The sequence below is a fragment of the Nipponia nippon genome, unplaced genomic scaffold, assembly GCF_047370975.1.
Source record: "Nipponia nippon isolate SJK-2023a ecotype South Korea unplaced genomic scaffold, ASM4737097v1 scaffold_3, whole genome shotgun sequence".
Taxonomy (NCBI): Eukaryota; Metazoa; Chordata; class Aves; order Pelecaniformes; family Threskiornithidae; genus Nipponia; species Nipponia nippon.
The window spans coordinates 29,126,277-29,145,666 of NW_028262347.1; the positions used below are offsets into that span (position 1 = coordinate 29,126,277).

General features: G+C 36.0%; 1 protein-coding gene across 5 annotated transcripts in view; it reads right to left on the reverse strand.

The window, feature by feature from the left end:
- Positions 1–4,959: 4,959 nt before the first annotated feature.
- Positions 4,960–19,390, reverse strand: part of MDFIC (MyoD family inhibitor domain containing) — a 53,169-nt gene continuing 38,738 nt past the window's right edge. For all 5 annotated transcript variants that reach the window (XM_087768023.1, XM_087768024.1, XM_087768027.1 and 2 more), the window contains one exon: positions 4,960–8,392. In XM_087768023.1, the coding sequence (XP_087624149.1) occupies positions 8,145–8,392 (248 nt within the window). In that variant the 3' untranslated portion in view covers positions 4,960–8,144. The remainder of the gene's footprint in view (positions 8,393–19,390) is intronic.

The following is a 19,390-nucleotide window of genomic DNA, read 5'->3' on the forward strand; positions in this document are numbered from 1 at the left end:
AAGACAACACTTGCAGGTCTCCACCCTGGCAATTTTAAAAAGTGTTCTACAAATCCCATGAAAATCTTTCAAGTGTTGGATGTAGAAGATCATCATGTTGATTCGTTGGACTGTTTCCTTTACAGAAGTTAAGCTGCAATTGAAATACGGTCAACTTTCTTGCCACAGAAATCCACACATGTTATAGACATGAATATATTTCTTAACTCAATATACCATCCAACACCTATGTTTCTCCTTAGCAGAGAAAGTCCCTTCACGAGTTGTTCCCTCAGTCTTGTGATACTTTGAAATGAGCAGCATAGTTCATACAGTACATAATGCCTGAAATGAATGTCGTACTGAAGAAAACAGGTTGAAGAAACCGGACTGAATTTCTTTCAACTAGGTAAGAGAAGACTAGGCAGGAGTACACAAACTATACAAAAGGTTAATATATGAAAGGTTATGACAAGAGAATGGTGATTGTTCTACACATCCACTGGGAATAGAACATGGATACATCAGTCTTACTTGCAGAAATGAAAATAAAATTAAATGGGATGTTAGAAAAAAGCTTTCTGTCTGTACGACTACTGTAGCACTAGTGCCAACTATCTCTAGAGTGTCCAAAATTCCCTCCATCAGAGGTTTTCAAGAACATGTTTTTAGACACTGTTTCAGATTAGACTGCTGAACTAGAAGTTCTCTAGAAGTTCCTTTCAACCATGTACTTCTGTGTTTCCACAGTATTTGTGTGTGTATTTTGGAATTAATATCTTTTGGTATTAGCCGTATTTATACAAATGATTCCAGCAAAACCTGGAAGTTAGCATTACTCAGAAACACAGTATATTTTTGTCCCTTGCAAACCATGTGTGAGATACAGGTTCAGTATGATATAGCCTTTTTTCATTTACACGTACATATACTACAAAAATATTACAGTTCTGCTTTCAGATGCTATAAAAATTAATATCAGCTTTAAAAGGATGTGAAACATTGAAAAATATAATTTTAACACCAAAAAATACACTTTCACCACAGGTTTTTGTAACAAGACTTGTATATGCAATACATGGAACAATTTAAAAATCATTTTGATGCATTATGAATCATCTGTAAAAAAATAAATAAGTGAAGACATTCTCAATTTTGGTAAATATTTATAGAGCAAAACAATATGAAGTATACGTAACAATCAAATTTCTAGTGAAAATGTGTGCAAGTAGGTTTATTTTGAAAGGAAAATTCCTACTCCCAGTGTCATACCCAATTAAATTCTCCAGGTAATGACCCCATTTGCATAGAGAGCTGAACCCACAAGTGGGAATTTTAATGGGCACACCACCTGAGTACATTAATTGAGAGTGACACTACTTGAACTAGTTTTGTGCTTACCCCACTGAAAATTCTACTCATATTATTTTTAATGTCAAGCTACAAGTCAAATTTCAAGATGATGGATTTGTTCTTTTTTAAGCATTGAATTTGAATAAAAGAAAGCTTTAATTCTGTTATGCATTGCATAGCTTTAACTAATCTGTAGTTCTGATTCTCACCATTGCTTCATTTTTTCAGTGATTGGAATTTAATTTTATTCATTAATTTGTGAATAATTAGATAGAAAATAATGCCTTCAGCAGCTAAATTGCTTTTGGATTGCTATTTAATGTACTTTTACCAGAATATGTGTTGCAGTTAGGCTGGCATAATAGTTTACTAAAGTGTAATTGTGTAAATATGTCTAATTATTCTTTCTGATGAAACAAGACTGAATATAAAATTTCAGCCATGGATACCTTAATTTTCTTAAACTTAACCCCATGAAAGCCTGGTAGTTGCAAAGCAGATTACTGATGCAGAGACAACAGTTGCCAACAGTAGTGGAATCCTTGCACCGTGCTTCCCTTTATCCTGCACATGCTACTTGTAATGACCTTGAAGTTATTGTGGATTCTAAACCACTGCTGTTAGTCTACATTAAATATGTAACCAAGGTGTCTCCTGCTCACATGAAGGAACAGACAAATGGAGTTACATTTCCTAGGGAGGAAAGCAAACCCATGTTGTTTAATACATTTCTTTTTCCAAGCTTGTTATTACTAGTCTTCAGTAACTGAAAGTAGCACAGAATCTAAAAGCTACCATATATATGCCACTGTAGAAGGAATTAATTTTAAAGTAACGTACTGGTCTTATTCTTGTGAGTAGAACTATTTTGAAGATTGCCAGTCTGCAAGACTCTGCAGAGTCCATCTCACCAGAAACTTCAGTTCTTTATTTCAATAAGCAAGACACAATCAATGTATTTTGAACTTCATATATTCAAACACAAAACACTGTTGAGCTACAGCTACTTAGATATATTCCAAAGACATCACTTTCACAAGTCTACTTGACTAGGAGTTGCATATAGCAGTGAATATAGAAAAGATGAAGAAATCATTTACAACATAACACACATCTTGGTATTCTCCTATACCTCCATAATAAAAGCCCTTTATGTTCTCTTTGAAAAACAAAGATTACAAAGAATCAAAACCAAACAAACCACCTTGTGATAAAGCTAAAGAAACAAAGGTAGGCACTGTGGAAAAAGATTGTAACATGAAACACATTCAAGTTGGAGTACAGCATATGCACAGTGTGGTCACTTTGTGCAACTTGGAGATGAGACAAATTGCAGAAGCCTACACCACTGATTGAAGAGGAATTGTATAGTGCTTGGGCACCAATTACATACCCTACTGAGATGATATAAAGAGCCTCAATTATAGTGGAGTATTTTGTCAATTAAAATAGCATATGCATATTAGGATAAAAATTAGTAAGATACTATTAAAGGTATAAAAGGTATTACACAATCTTTCACCTAACATCCCATTTTTATGAGTATTGATGGTAATGTACTAACAATTGATATAATATGCATACGTAAAGGAGGCAAACAGGATTGCATGTAGTGTTTTATTAAATTAAGTTTTAAGTGAGGTGATACACTAAACTGATACTGAACTGATACACTAAAAACCACATAGAGATTAAGATCACCTAATCAAACTCAACATCTGCCTGTTCTGCAGAATGGTAATTCAGAGAAATTTCTCTCTTTCCAACTATAGTAGAAATAGCTCATCATATCAAAGACTTCTAAAGAAGAGAAAGGCCATCCTTTTATGTCACTAGCACCAAATCACTGGTAAATAGCATAAGCAAGTGCTTATGAGGAGGCTGAATTTTGTACAAGCAATCAACATCACATTTGAGTATACTGAGCACGGTGAACAAGTGCATCACGGAAGTGGGTGCAGGGTATTATTTTTATTGAACTTCTTTCAATAGCCTGATGCGAAAATTGAGCTAAGGTCCCCCTGCTCTCTTTGTAAGTTAAAAGAGCTGGCAGAAGGGTTAGAAGGTATTAAAAAAAGTAAGATTAATGCCTGTAGGATTCTAGAGCTACTACTGTCACCACCAATGCCACCTGAAGTCTTCCAACACATGGTGTGCACACTTAAATATAGACAGAGAGAGGGACTGAAAGATACTAGGGAGATATTTTTCTAATCTTTAATTTAATTTTGGGGCTAAGGAGCTTTACTGTGGAAATATATCAATACAATTGGCATTGCTCTCCAAGAACACACATCAAATATTGTAATCATTAAGACAATTTCTTTTAAAAATGTGTGAACAGCTCAGAAAAACTTTTCAATCAGAAGATTATTTTACAAAAGCAATGATTCACCAAACTCAACAAACAGTTCTTAACACAAGTACTATAGTTGAAATAGAGTCAATATTCAATCCAAAAGCTCCCAAATGTTGATCATGATCCCTCTTCATAGAAGCCATTTCTTTCTAGCATTATGTATTACAGATACCAGCTAGAACACCTGTAATAAGTCTCAAACAGTGCTATTTGTCTATGCTTTTATTGGTTCTCTTTCATGAATTTTCTAAGCCAAGGTTGGCATACAGTCTCAACAGCAAGACTTCATGGTATACAGTCTCAACAGCAAGACTTCATGGTACACATTCAAGCACAGAATTTCTGTCAGTTCTAACGTATTACCTCCGTTAACATCCAGAGAGACATATTACAGTTATTTTAGACCCTCTAAGGGCCCACGTATACACAGACATGGTAAACTGTTCAATAAATTTAGAATAGACACAGAAAAATTAGTGCAAGAGACTGTAGACATGCAGTTTCTGCAGTTTTAAAGTAGCATAGGCATGTTCACACTTGGCTTAAGCCAACATGAAAGAAATCTTTGTTTAAATCACAGATGAAGCGGTCTACTCTATCTGTGTTTAAACTAACTGATTTTAAAAACATACCTTACTTTAAAATAGTGGTACAGTGTATAAGCCTTCAGCTTCATAGGCCACAAAGGCCATTAGACTTTAATATGTCTACTGCAGTACTATGAACTGACTACCCTTTCTGTTCAGCTTGTTTTTAGTAAACCAAAGATTGTTGCGGCAGATGTATTGCGATAATTTTCATTTTGATCCAATTTAATCATTACTGGAATTCCACCTCATTAATACAATTACACTAAGGAATTAATTTGCCCTCTTAATGACAAACTTTTTTTACTGTTGGAGATTCCTGCTAGAGCAGCTTCCAGTGCCTGAGTTGGTTTAGCTGCATATGTAAGAGAACTCACCTACACTGGCTCACCCTCTGTGCAAATCACCCAAAGGCCAAAGCTTTCAGTAAGTGTTATAACAGAAAAATCACAAATAAGACATAAAATTATCATTCAGAAGAGTAACAGGGCAAGACTAGAAGAAGAAGATATCCCAAAGTTTCAAAATAAAGATCTTTATTTCAAAATAGTATTTGAGAATAGCACATCCAGTCGATATAAAATACAAATAGCAAGCTACCATTTTTTCAAATGGGCCAGTTTGCAGAACTATACACTGAAACACTGTACAAGTTCAAAAGAACTATTATAAAATAGACAGTTAAGTTCTGAAGTTTTAATTTTATTTAAACTATATTTTCACATTTGTCTCCTAATTCTGCTTGTTTTAATTACACAAGGTGCTTACAGATTGCTATAGAGTGAAAATTATAAAACAGAATTTAAGAATATAAATATAGAAAGGAATTCCTTAAACTACATACTAATATTCTCTGCTACAAAGATACATTTTATCAAAGTCCTAATATCTCTATGACAAATAGTAGCAGATTACATTTAAATGTCAAACAAATCACACAATTTTTTTTTTTTTCAATTGTCCGTAATACTTTGATACTTCTAATCACTATGAGGGTTAATAAACACTATTTTCACTTCCTAGTATTTCACAAATGCAGTGGGAAAGGAAATAACATGTCTGCATATGTGTGTGTGTGCACGTGTGAGAAAGTCTGTACGCATATGCATATATGCATGAACAGAGTTGCTGTATTAGTATTTGTATTTTGACAGTACTGGAAGTAAATACATTTCCCAGGTTTTCATAATTTCAATCAACCAAAAAAACCTCTGAGTTCCCGTAAGCAGAAACAAGGGTTTGTGCAGAGCAAACTGTATAAAGTTTTACACAGAAAAAGGACTCTCTAGACCAATTTTTTTTATATATATACTATATCATCCTGTGGTAAAAGTAATTTTTACTAACATCCAGTATTCACTAAAAGCTCGATATGCAGAAGTGCAGTTTTCCAAACACAAAACTGGAACTGCTCTGGCAGGGCACGGACATCGGGGCAGGACTGGAGACTGGAAGTCCTCTTCCCTGTCCCCAAAAGCACAATCAGACAAGAAACAGTCATAAATTCACCTCTCCGTGACCAGAAGGACACAAGGAAGGACAGCTAATGGTGCTGCCTAGCCCCAGAGAGCATGTCCCCACCACCACAGTGTCAACCATAGACCTACAATGGGTGAAGCACTGTCTACACTTTTTCCAAGGTGCATTGAGTCCCAGTGCTCACTGTGATGCCCCCAATTTCCCCAGAGGCATTATGCCTTACAAAGGCAAAATGCCTCCAGGCACTGCCACTCAACCAAGGCATCTCTTCCCCCTTCCCAATGTGGTTCAGACTTTTAGGAGTCATAATTGAGCCCCATGGGCCTGATTCTGAGCTCAGGGAATTTATCAATTTAACTATATGATTCCTTATTAGCCTGCCTATTACCATAATATCTTTGAGCTCTCTAGCTGGAGCTAAACCAATGGAATATTCTGACATTAATGGAAATGCACTTCATTTATGCAACACAGACCTGAATCTGGCCCAATACTTGGAAAAAAAAAAAACCAAAACAACACTATAAGAATCAGTTCTTGTAGTAACTATCAAAAAACAGATACGAAACCCTCTGAGTAAATCTGCATTGCATCAGAATACACCACAATATTGCAGAGGTTTAGGCGAAACATAACACCTCCCAGTTCCCTAGTATAGTTGAAGATTTGGCTGTTACCTTCAGTGATAACTTGCAGTAGTAGGCACTACTAGTCAGTGTTCACAGGGGGAAGCTTTGGTTAATATCAGACCATTTGTTGACTTAGCTTCACACTCCTGTGATCTTTAGCTTGTCACATTTACATAAATTGAATTCACTACAGCGGAAAGAGACATTTATGGTAAATTCACCCAACAGAAATAATCTATTGGCTATCGATGACTCTTGTAACAAGGCCTAAATTTACAAGATCCAACAATCTATAAATGGGAAATCTGGAGTGTAGATAGGAAAGTTTGTATGTGAGATCAAGATGTATAGGTGATTTGCACAGAAAAGTTAATGAGTTACAGACATGGAGGGGAGAAACTAGCAGATGGTCAAGAAAATGGGTACCATTATTCCCTAAATCTGGGAATGCCATAAACCTCTTTAAGTGCTGGACCATATTCATTTCACAATTACAATGACAAAGATATTTTTCAGAAAAGCTTAACGGTGTAGTAGGGAAAGTTGCCCACTCGAATCTAACTGTATTTTTCAAACATTTTAAATCATATTCCTTTTATTTTTAAAGGATATAATACATTTTTAAAATGTCCTTTTTTTACACAGTTATTTAAAAATAATACTTCAAATGTATCCAAGAATAAACATTTTTGCATTTGCTTTTTGCATTCAATGACAGAATTCCTGGATCAAGTCAGTTTTATTTTGGTCTTTATACCCTGTGTAAATTCTGCCATCCTCTGTGGATCTTTCTCACACAGTGAAGAAGTAAATACTAAGTTACGTGATACTGGCTGTAAAGCCACAAACACTGACAAGGCAACTAATGTACAGGTTTAGATTCTTGAGTTAACTTCTGATGATTTCCCTTTTATAGCCAAATTTTGAAGATTTGTTCATCTATTAGTTAGTCTGTTAGTTTAAGGATATATTTCATGTCTACACAGATTTCCAAGTCTCTTTCTAAAAAGAAGCATTTCAAGTAATATTAGTACTGAAGTAAAATATAAGTTCTCTATTCTGTCTTGACTGATAACAACAAAATCTTGGTAAAACTTACATTGACTTTAGTTTGCCGGATTTTCCCATAGTATCAATACCAACAATGGAAAATAACAGGAATCTCTCACAAACCAATGAGACATTCAAAACAAAAGCAATATTGCCAATGCGACCACTGTAGCAAAACCAACAGTAGATTCTTGATGCTGACTTTTGAATTAAGTTTAAAATAACAGAGCAAAGTTGCTTTCAACCTAAAGAGATTGAAATAAAGACATTTTGCTTTTCAGAATGCCTGTAAAGGCATGTCATGCATGGAGGCATTTGAGCATTTAAACATTAATGCAGGTAAAGGCAAACACTTAAGGCTTTGCCCTGTAGTCTCTTCTCTGACCAAAACCTGTCACTCAATTTGAATGGCAATTTTGCCCTCATACAGCCTGCGGTATCAGGCCTGTAATTCGGTTTCAATACAGTCTTCCGTTTGCAAAGCCAAAAGGAAGCTGGAATGTAGCTTGAGTTTCACATACAAAACTATACAATTTGTGTTAGAATACAGATTTGAGGATTGCTTTTAAAAAAAAAATATTTATATATAGGGAATTAACAGTGCAATACCAGTTGGTTCTGTGAAAATCTTACCTTGTCTTTCTTCAAATGTATTTAAAGAAAAGCTCTCCAGTTTTATAGAGAATAAAATAAAAAGGGATAAATATTTCATGATGGGAAGCAGATCCCACAGCATTCCATGCAGATCTCCAAGCAATCTGAAGATTCACAACATGCGTCCATTATGCCACAGTCCATATCGCACGGGCAGTTACAGTCATCCCCCATCTCGTCCCCACAGCAACAGCAGCAGGCCTCCGATGTGCAGATGCCACAGGATGCTTGTCCCAGAACAATGTTACAGAGCGTGAGAAATTCACAGAACAAGCAAGCCAGGATACAATGAACACAGCAATCTTCACACGTACCAGTTCAGTAGCATGTCATGTATGAATAAACAAAACAAAAAAAAAAAAAGGAAAGAAAAAAGAAGAAATCATTAATAACAGTTATTCTAAATCCAGATATATCAAAATGTCAAATAAGAAGCTGAAAGACAATGATTCAGAATAGACATAATCTAACACAAAGAAGTTTCCCATCTTCAAGATCACTTTTGCAGCCTAACTCATCTCCAATTCAGTACTGGTTTTGGTGCGAGTTTCCTTTCACCACTTCACTTCATGCAAATCCCAAGTACTAAATATCTGCTTAGATCCATTTCTCCAGTCATTTATTATGTAAAATATCGGTATCTATTATCTTCAGCCATAACTTCTTCCAGCAGGCCCACAAAGTAATTAAAAAAAAAATTTACAAAATCAGCTTATGAAGGAAACTATCTAAAATTCTTTCCAGCCTCTCCCAGTGCATCTTGCCCTTCTGAAGCTTTTTTGTTGGCTTTCTATTTATGAACACAACTAAGGGAGTTGCTAGAACATTCTTGCTTTCTTTATAGTTTTACGCACACCTTAAAACCAGCATAACAGCACGTCATATGTATTTCTGTACTTTCAACAATATATAAAGCATTCAGTCAAAATACAGATTTTTCTATAGGTTTTCTACACAAATCTCTTGGCAATCCTTTTAATGTACTACTTCAATCTTCAATAAAGTTCATAACTACACCTGAACATCGATACCCATCTCTCATAAGTACTACTAAATTACATGAGATAACTGAGGTGTCCCACAAACTGTCTGCAAAAAATACGGCACCTAAAGAGTAAATATATGGAACAACTTCAAACAATTAATACATCCATAAGACATGACATAAAAACACAAAGACTGGAACTAAATGTGTCAGTGAAAAGGAGACTGCAGGAGTGAGGGATATACTCAGTTGTTTTCACTCTCCTCCCATAGTAAGCACATAACGTATAAATTTATATGTATAAGCATATTTCACTTGTAAAAGGCAGTGAACAGTCATCCAGAAAGAAAATGAAAACTTAAAAATACAAGAAATGTTCAGGATAGAGAATTATTGTTCTTTCCTAGCCTCAGATTTCATTCTTCTTTTTACTGCTTGCAAGCCTTGAACTCCTTTAGCCACAGACTATTGAAGACTGGGAAAATGCTCATGGGAAAAATATCCTGTACCATCTCATTCTTTCTCTGTTCCTATAGTCTATCTATCACAGGTATCTGCTATGAGAGGCCTGTAGGAAAGACAGGATATTGAGCTATATGGGCATTTGGTCTCACCATCTACAGACGTTATGTTCTCACAGTTCACAGGCTGGAGACTGTTATCATAGGGGAAAGCTTGTGATTACTTGCAACAGTAACACAACTACCAGACCTCCTAAACATATTTATGACATCAAAAATGATGCAGTAACTGCGGCAAGTATCTTGACTGATTTGAAGTACCTGTAACACTGCAGAATAGCGTAGAGAAGACTGTACACTAGCAAGCACAAATACTTATAGCAGTGCAGTGATAGAGGCTCAGACCTGCAAATTCTGTCCAAAGAATCAAAGTAACTACCTGAGCTCTTAGCCCACTCTAAACATCACACTGCTGGGGATTGTTCTTCTACTTACTACACTACTTAAATCCAAACTTAGCTTGGGAATATGTGTACTGCAATGTAGTCACAGTCATAATATACAAAAGGAACACTTATGGCCAAAAGAAAAAAATGGAAATATCAGGAATAGCAAGAAGGAATAAAAAAAAAAAACTCAAAAAACTCCCTACTACTGTGCAGGAAGCAAAACAGAGAGAAAACGACAGGTAAGATTGAGCTGTTTTTAAAGAAAGTTGTTGCTTGTATTAAAAGGCTGCTTTTCCCAAAGAAATACTGTCACTAAATAAACGACCTTCATAGAAAACCCAGAAGATATGTGAAATAAAGCTGGGGAGTATCAGTTCACTGAAGAGGACCAAAGCCAGACCGATAGAGATTAATTAGCTGGTTGTCATGGAGATGGTGGTAAATTTGTTCAGGTACAATCTCCTTTCAGATTTTCTTTTAATATGAAGGAAAAAGATAAAGAAGCCAAGAGTTCTATCCAAGAAGCCTTCATATTTGAGGAACTGAGGGTTTTACTATTTTGCATCTTTAAAACACAGCTGAAAGAAGCTAATACCCCAATAAATTTTGTTCTACAAATGTTTTTTTAAACAAAACACCATAATAAAACTTTATGTGTATCAGTATTGAAAATAAGATGCTCAAACAAATCTTTCCTGCCTCATGCAGGGATATGTGAAATTGCAGGGAGAGAAATAAGCATTCACAGAAATTATAATATACATATTTATTGATGGACAAGAGACAGAGTTCATAGGTTAAACAGAAGGGACTGCACTGAGAAAGCACTTTCTGGATCCACATGAGAACTTTTCCCTCCTAATCTAAAAAACCACTAAATCAATACTTACAAGGAGAGGCTGTTTGATTCAAATAAGGTATTTCAAAGGTAAAAACCTATCAAAAATGGTCCAAGACACAGAAAGAAATTTTGACCATTAGTGCTATGATGGAACCTCTGTGGAGGGTCTTTCTTTCCATCTCTTCTCCACTGACTGAAACACTAAAAGGATTTATTTACCCACTGTTTATTTTTATTTCCTGCTCCCCAGATTGCAAACCTAGTTTTCCATTTAGAAAATCTTTATATAACAATTTTACTTAACCTACACAAACACTTAACATAAAGTAGAGATACCCTTTACTGCTCTCCTCATTCTTTCAGTGACTCATTTGTACAATGAACATAAACTTTGATCCACATTTCAAGGACAAACCTGAAATAATCATGCTTTTATATTCTTCATGTTATTGACTTTTAATAGCTATCCGGGTAGCAATTATTTAACACATGACAAAACATGCTGTTACCTAGCCCTACCTAACTTGCTGAATTCAGAATCATGACTCTAAAGGTCTGTAATACATTCGGATAAAATGCATGGAAGAATAATTTCTTCCATGTATGACTCCTACTTCTTAGCTTATCAACAGAATGTAATTATAAGGAAAAGGAAAAGATGCAGTCACAGTGGTTTTTTGTAACAATAACAAATCTACATGCTACACAAAATTCACACATCCTTCTCTAGTACCCATATTCCTACAGCAACCTGTCAGTTCCATAGAAAAAATCATACAGCTAAAAACCACTTCCTTTGGTTGCTTTTGCAGGGTGTCAGGATCAGTGGAATCCAGCTATGAAGAAGATGCTATATAAAACTCATTCCAAAAGAGATGACCTCAGGTTTTTCATTACCATGTTGGAGACCACTAAAATATATTTCACTTCTTGCACAAGACTCCCTAATAATTCTTTCCTGCTTCCAAGACCAAAGAGACTATTTTAAATTACAGATTATTTTAAATTTCAAAACTATTTTAACAGATTAATAATAAAGACTATACTTAACTTCCACTCTTTGACCTTACCACATGAAAATCCTAATAGTTTTTGCAGATGAGTGAGTAGTGGAACACATTAATCCAACTGGAACTAAACTTAATTTATATATTTGGGAAGAATTTGGAAAAAAAAGTAAATGTTATGATCTTAATGTGTGACATGTTTTCTGGAAACTGAATATATTTTAGTCTTTTCTGATAAAGAAATGATACAGCAATATTGGTTATGACACTGTAGTTCTGCAAAGAGAGGCTAGCTTAAAAATCTATTTCTTTACTTCCTTTTTTTTTTTTTTATAATTGGAGGTTTTCTTATTCTTCTTTTCCCATTAGATATACTAATACAATTAAGAATTAGAGGTATGTCTTTACCAAGGACCAAACTTCGTCTGCCTTGATGTTCATGATGCAGCACTGTTGATAAACGGTTAACTCCCAAGTTTCTTGGGGTTTAAGTTTTCATTAAATACTTTCACAGAGATCGAAGAAATTAGTCTATGTCTCATTACTTAAGCCCACCATTAATGAAGATAAGCTTTACCTTAGGACTTCCACACTACACCACACCAGTCTCAAATTTCCATTGCTTTTAAGTTCTATTACCCTTTTCTCTAATTAATGTAGAAATGCTGCACAACAGATCGGCACTACCCAAAAGTGAGGATGTGGGGTGTCAAACACTGTACAGAGATATACTTTATACAAAAAAAACCCAAACAAAACAGTACATTTGCCTTAGTTCCTTTATCAAACGCATTTGATTTCATCAAAACACAGTATCACATTTTTTGACTATGACCCAAGCTCCAAAAGCTATGCTGAATGGCATAAATTATAATAGGCTTGGTCAGTATGCAGTGATAGTATATTTTATTAGATCAACTCACAGTTAGGGAAAAAAGATGAGCTTTCAGACACAAAAGCTCATCGTCAATTACCCTTTCAATTTGCCTGGGATGAAAGTTAAACCTGAAGTTAAAAGGGTCATCCCATGCAGCATTTTTAAATATCAAAGTAAGTAAAGCTGTTTCCTTAGTTCTTTGGCACATCCCCAAAAGTTGCCGATTTGTTAGGAAACTTCATCAAAACTGTTAAACAACGCCAAGGCAAATAGAAACCCAATCAATTCGTCCCAAGGTTTTGCTGCTTTTATCATACACACACATCCAGCTACTTTGTGCTGATTTAACCAGAGTATATACAGTATATGTAACATCTATTTTAACTGGGTTTATAAATGTTACCACAGACAATATGCAGACAAGAAATAGCCTAAAATCCCCTAAAACTGTTTACACACCATTATTCAAAGCCCAGAGAGCCTCACTTTACACCTTATCCCAGCTGTAACAGCTATGCTCATTTAAGGAAAAGAAACAATATCGACAATAAATCAACTTTAATTTTTGTCCATGTCTTTAAACATTTGCACATGCACACTACTTTTTATTTCTAAAATTTTTGCATACAGGTATTACCCTGATATCCAATTCCTTTTAAATACTGAAATGTATATTGCTTTTATTTCAACTTCCCTTTTATCACCTCCTCTTCATTTTTATGAAAAGCTGCAGCTCTACTTAAGAAACAGACTTTTAAGAGAACTATCAACCATCAAAACTGTACAAGGGATGCAGAAGTCAAACTGAAAAATGTACAGAGAAACACATGCACAGGCTGATCTATGCTGCTTTTGTAATGTTTGACACTAACCTGTGACAAACTGACCCAATACGCTTTCATACCAAGCAGGCAGGTTACATACGATAAAAGGTTTTCATGTTTGCAATGGTAAATAAGCTCACTTACAGGATAGCGACCCTGGTCAGCTTCTTACTAACTATATTCACTGAGTTCAGACAACTCAAAACAGATCTCCAGGCACTCTGCTGTCTCACAGCAAGAATCGAAAAGGGCAAAACCGCAATCAAAGTGGCAGCTGAGGTCCTCAGCGGGGGCTTACTCCAGGTCCCCTGCAGAGTCCTGAACAGAAGCCCCAGCAGGTGCTACAGGCGTCCCGCTGGCCGGTGGCACGGAGCCGGCAGTGGCGGGGATGAACATGTGGTGCTGATGGCAGAGACAGCCCACAGCCAGAACGGCACGGCAAGCCAAGAGAAACCACCCAGCACAAGTTTCTTAAAGGTGTGCATTACACAGAGGTGGGGCGTAAACTTACTGAGCAGCAGCATGCATGCCATCACACCATCGTTCCTCTAACATATGGGGTTGGTGTGCAGCCTCTGCCACCCATCCCCTTCAGAAAACTCACTGCACCCAGGAAAATGCTCAAGGAAAAATAAGAAATGCAGAAAGAACAAACTGACCTGTCACATGGAGTACAGTTATCCCTAGATAACAGAGCTACCTTTATTTAGATGGGGGGAAATACAGTTACAAATCATAATATAGGTGATATTTCAGCATTTTAAAATAGAAAACAATCATCTCTATTGATCAAGAAAATTAAAACGTTGCCTGAACAGGCAAATTACACTGCAAAACACATGGAAACTTCATCAAAGCTTGTATTCTAAACTCTCCATACCAATATAACCTCAAGAGTAAAAAGATCCAGTTGAAACATACAGATATACTAAGTAACGTGCCAATTTACAATATCTAAGGCTTCCTTAGAATATGAAGCTTTCATTGCCATTGCTCATCACTGCAAATACCTGTACTAGTTAGGTGCTAGCTAGATCATGACCTTATAAAATGGATTCTGCGGGAAGACCTTTTTTCATTACAGGCCCTGTTTTCCACTCACTCCTGTTACACAACATGTAAATCACCTCCCAAGACTTCCATGCAAACAAATATATATATATATATATATATATACACATCATGCATAAAACGCAGCACTCTTCAAAATGCCTTATTAAAAATCACAAGTCTGACCATATGATAATGATATTTGCCAATTGCTTGATTGACTGCGTTCTGATACAACCTTGTCTAACAAAAAGCCCTCTGTTTAGTGCTTTGTGTTCAGACACAAATCTAGTAGAGAGTTTTGCAGGATACTAAGTAAGTAGCTGCCTAAATGTTACTTAATGCTATGGGATGGATTTCAGAAGTGTATGTATGGTTTTTATAAAAAAAAAAAAAAAAAAAAAAGAGAGAGAGAGAGAGAGATGGCCAGCAGGTATTCTGCAATATTAGGCTATTCATAGTATAATACACAGTCATACTGACTTTCAGTAAATGATACCAATCCAATGACAGAACGATATATAAAGGAAAACTTACTGCTGCTCTTGCGGCACTTGGAAAAAAAAAAATCCTATTCAAAATCATATGCCCAAAAGGAAAGTAAAGTTGACTGAAAACTTTTTCAGTTTATACAAAGTTATATAAACCAAAGTAAGATGCTCCTATTTCAAACAGAGCTCTGCTACCCTGCTAAGAGAACTACTCACTACTTTCCATGTGTACATACCTAGTGGTTCTTAAGACCCTAGCTTAACACACAGGCTATTCGGTGGACTTGCTTTGTCTTCAGTTAAGCCATCAATATCACTTGGGATACTCTAATAAATTAATGTAGTCAGCAGCGTGAGTTAAACAGTGCCCACCAACCCCATGCTTGAATTCAACATCTAGAACAGATGAAGTTGCATTATACTAAAAAGAAGGGGGGAAAAAAGTCTCATTCAAATGCACCCTGAAATGTTGAATTTTAAAAAAAAACACATGTTGGGTGAGATTGTTCACTGCATCTCTAAGCTCAGTAGGACAAGATACACAGTCCAGAAGGTTGAGGAAGGTTGCTTCAGGCCTTGCTCCTGGAAAAGCACGAGTGGTAACTTAAATCTGGCAGCAAGCCTACATTGCCTGTCCTTCCCCAGAGTCTCACCCGCATCCTGCAAGCTTTATCTACTTCACTCCTGCATCTAGCTTTATTATACTTCCTAAGACCGATCTTGAAAAAAATCCTTGGAAAGAAGATGCCTTCTGGTGCCTCTCTGGTGTAGAGAGCCTGGGAAGGAAAAAAGTGAAGATCTCACCGTACATACAGGAGGCAGGCTCATGATCCACTCACCATAGTTTAACAAGCTACCATTTCCAGATAAATACAGCAATTGTGTATGCTCTCAGCCTTTTGAATATGTGAAGTACCACCCTAAATGCAAATTATCACAAGTTACTGGAGCTGTGGGAACTACCTTGACAAACGTAGTAACTTGTGAGGTCACAGCAACTTGACCAGAAGTGAGAGCTGCATTTCAAAATGGAATTAAAACCTGTATTCCCTCTCTCCATCATTAACTTTTTATGAATGATGCCTTTGATTAAAAAAAATGCATAACATCAAGCTTCATAAGGTTTTGGTAGGAAAATTCGGTTTGGTTTTTACAAAATAATTAGTGCCTACTTCACAGAATCATAGAATCATTTTGCCCCTTCCGCCCCCTTAATTAATTTCCTCTTCCATCCCTCCCACTGCCCAGTTTCTTCTTCCCTTTCCTCCTCCACCTCTGCATATGTCATTATTACGTACTTTCCACTACTCTGATACACATACGTATTCAGTTACCCGTTTTTCTTCCTTTTCCTAACATCTAGATTTATTCTTGAGCTGCCTTATTGCTGTCTCCTTTAGACCTCCTCCCCTCTTTAAGTTGCTTTGGACAGGTACCACTGCTTCCAAACAGTAGCTAGACTGCCGCCTTTTTACTCATTTACAATTGCTTTTTCAGGTTTCCAAGGTGTTTCTCTGCACTACACGTAACAGGTGCAAGAGAGTGATAATTCTCTTTGCTGGTGGTCTACCGACCAGAGTTTTGGAAGAACTGTGACACGTCTGACATCAATAATTTAAAATATTATTAAAATGTCTTTGAATAAAAAAAAAAAAAATCTTTTATTCCCAATATGCACTGAAACCTATCCAGTCCCTTTCAACAATCTTTAGAACTGAAACAGTGTTTAAAAACTGCTTTTTAAGAGAGACACTCCTACTATTTCATAATTCCTTTGGTTTTTTGTAGTGTAAGTTATGGAGCTGAGTAAGATTTCTTCAGGGACAATATGGATTAATAATAGATGCAGAGGAAGAGCAGAGCTGGTGAGTGCACTCACACCCTCCTAAGCCTCACTGGATGTGGAAGTGTTTCTAAACAGCATATTCTGGAATGCTGACACGACTCCATACACTACAGGCTCATTTAAAAAGGCAGATTTTAAAGCTTTTATACTACAGCTACCAAAATGTCTGTTACATTTTAAGCACTTCCAACACAACTTCAATTCCGAAAGCTCACAAGATGTGATCTACAGCACAAGTGGAGTTTGCAGCTGGAAAAATTAATAGAAGAGTTGTTAACTATGGTGGGGGGGATTTTGGTGGGGTGGGCGACTGGGGGGCTTTATAGCTTGCATTAGGGCTGTCTAGTACTTTGGAGACCAACAGGAGCAGTACTGACCTTCTCTGTGGGAAGACGTGATATCCTGGGTAAAATAACACTGGACTTCATTTAGCTTTCTGGTATATATACTGAAGTCTGCAGTATGTGACGCAGCATGCTGCATTTGCTAACCTTTTAAATAAGCATAAGCCCAAATACGCTCCTGCGCAGGATGGGTGGCAAGCCTGGATTTTTCCCGATTCTATCCTGCTTCAAGCACTACCACATTTTCTCTGTTGTCAATAGATAAGAAGTTCTAGAGCAAAATAACTACCAGACCTGGACTTATTTTGCATTACAAATAGGTGTGGTGCTCCAGAAATATTGACATCTTGTCGTTTAAGAAGAAACAAGAAGAATGAAGCTTTTGGGAGCGAGTAAGAAGTGAAAAACACTTTTTCTTTTCCATTGTCTAAACTCAGCTTGATGACCAGAATTTTCATTTTTCTTCCTTCTGAGGACATACTCTATTTCTTTTCTCTGGCCACTTTGTTTCACTTAACAAAACCAGTTATTCTCCTGCCTGGCAATAGAGCGGAGCACTCAAAGTGGAACGCAAGGCAGATGAAGTAAAAATACATGGCATGTATTTTCAGGTTTAAAAAAAAAAAACAAACCATAAATTAGATTATAAAATCCAAGGTCGTATAAAAGGAATAGCAAAACTAAAGTGAATTGGAGTATCAGAAAGCATTCAAGGTTACCTGTATTTCTTTCTACTAAAATTATCTGGACACTATAGTAAATTGAAGTAGCTGAGTTAATTCAGGTGATTGAATATTCAACACTCACAGTAGAAAAATTAATATAATTTGTCTCCTTCTGCATAAGATTACATAAGAAACTGCATATAAGTTATTATACTGCATAGATATGCACAAACACAAATGCACACCTTCAAGTAAACTCAAACCCAGTAGTTCTTCAGCAGTAATCAATGGCTTATGAGGTTAACATGGTACAAGTTAAAGCAAAGCCAAGTAGTTAAGCAATGTTGCAAATAATTTCCAATAGTTTCCTATCTTTTCCATCTTCCTGTAAACCTTTTCAATAGTTTCTACAGAAACATCATTGGATCAGAAGAGACAACTGCTCACAAAAATACCTCTTTGCCCACAGAGGTATGATCCATAATACAAAGAATCTGCGGAAGTTACGTTCAAAGTAATTTGTGTATACCGTTTTGAAAGAGTATCTATGCAATCCTCAGTCACAGGACTTACTAGTGTACTCTTCTGGTTTTGTATAGTTAGATGAATTCATCAAGTACATATATTGCTGGTTTAAATGCAATTAAACTCCTTTGAACGAATAACCTGGCTAATTATACCAAGTTTTTTAAGTGTAGCCTTCCAGGAATACTCATAAGGGATTAACATTTCTTAAATTCATGAACACAATTATTTTTAAGTTATAGATAAATCATTTTTCCTTAAATAGTGATCTCTGTGTTATTTTAGATGTTTCCATTGACCATTGCTAGAGTTTCTGATTATGCATCAAAAAACTGAGGGATGATAGAACAAATTACATGTATACTGACACTTCCTGCAAGGTAACAGCTTGATAAGAATATTACTTATAACCAATAGTTCCCCCATGCAGCCCTACAGGGTGAATTACAGAAAAACTGAAGAAAGCGTCAGAAGGCTTGTACTTGTGTGTATGCAGACGTGTAGACACAAACACCCTAAATATACTGTAACCATTGCACAATAAAACTTGTGCTTCACTCAGACTGGTTAACAGAAAACTTAAAGCAGCAGATATTAGCAGCGTGAGTCAAGCTATTTAGAGCATATATCCAAGTTCCCACATTCAAAATGAGAACATTACAAGGTTATATGTATAATGTTGAATATATTTAATTTTAGCTATTAGGGGACTCAAGAAACTACATGCAACAGTAAGGATTACCCTGTATTTCTGTACTTTGAAAGTATGTAAGTTAGTGTGACAACACAATATAATTTTCTGTATTCTAATCAAACATCTTTAAAAATATCAACATTTCTGACTTTATACAACAAATTGTATACTGGCAGTTCCAGGCAACTAACACAATCATGTGTTGGATATTAAAATCATACATTAGAACTTACAGCTATAT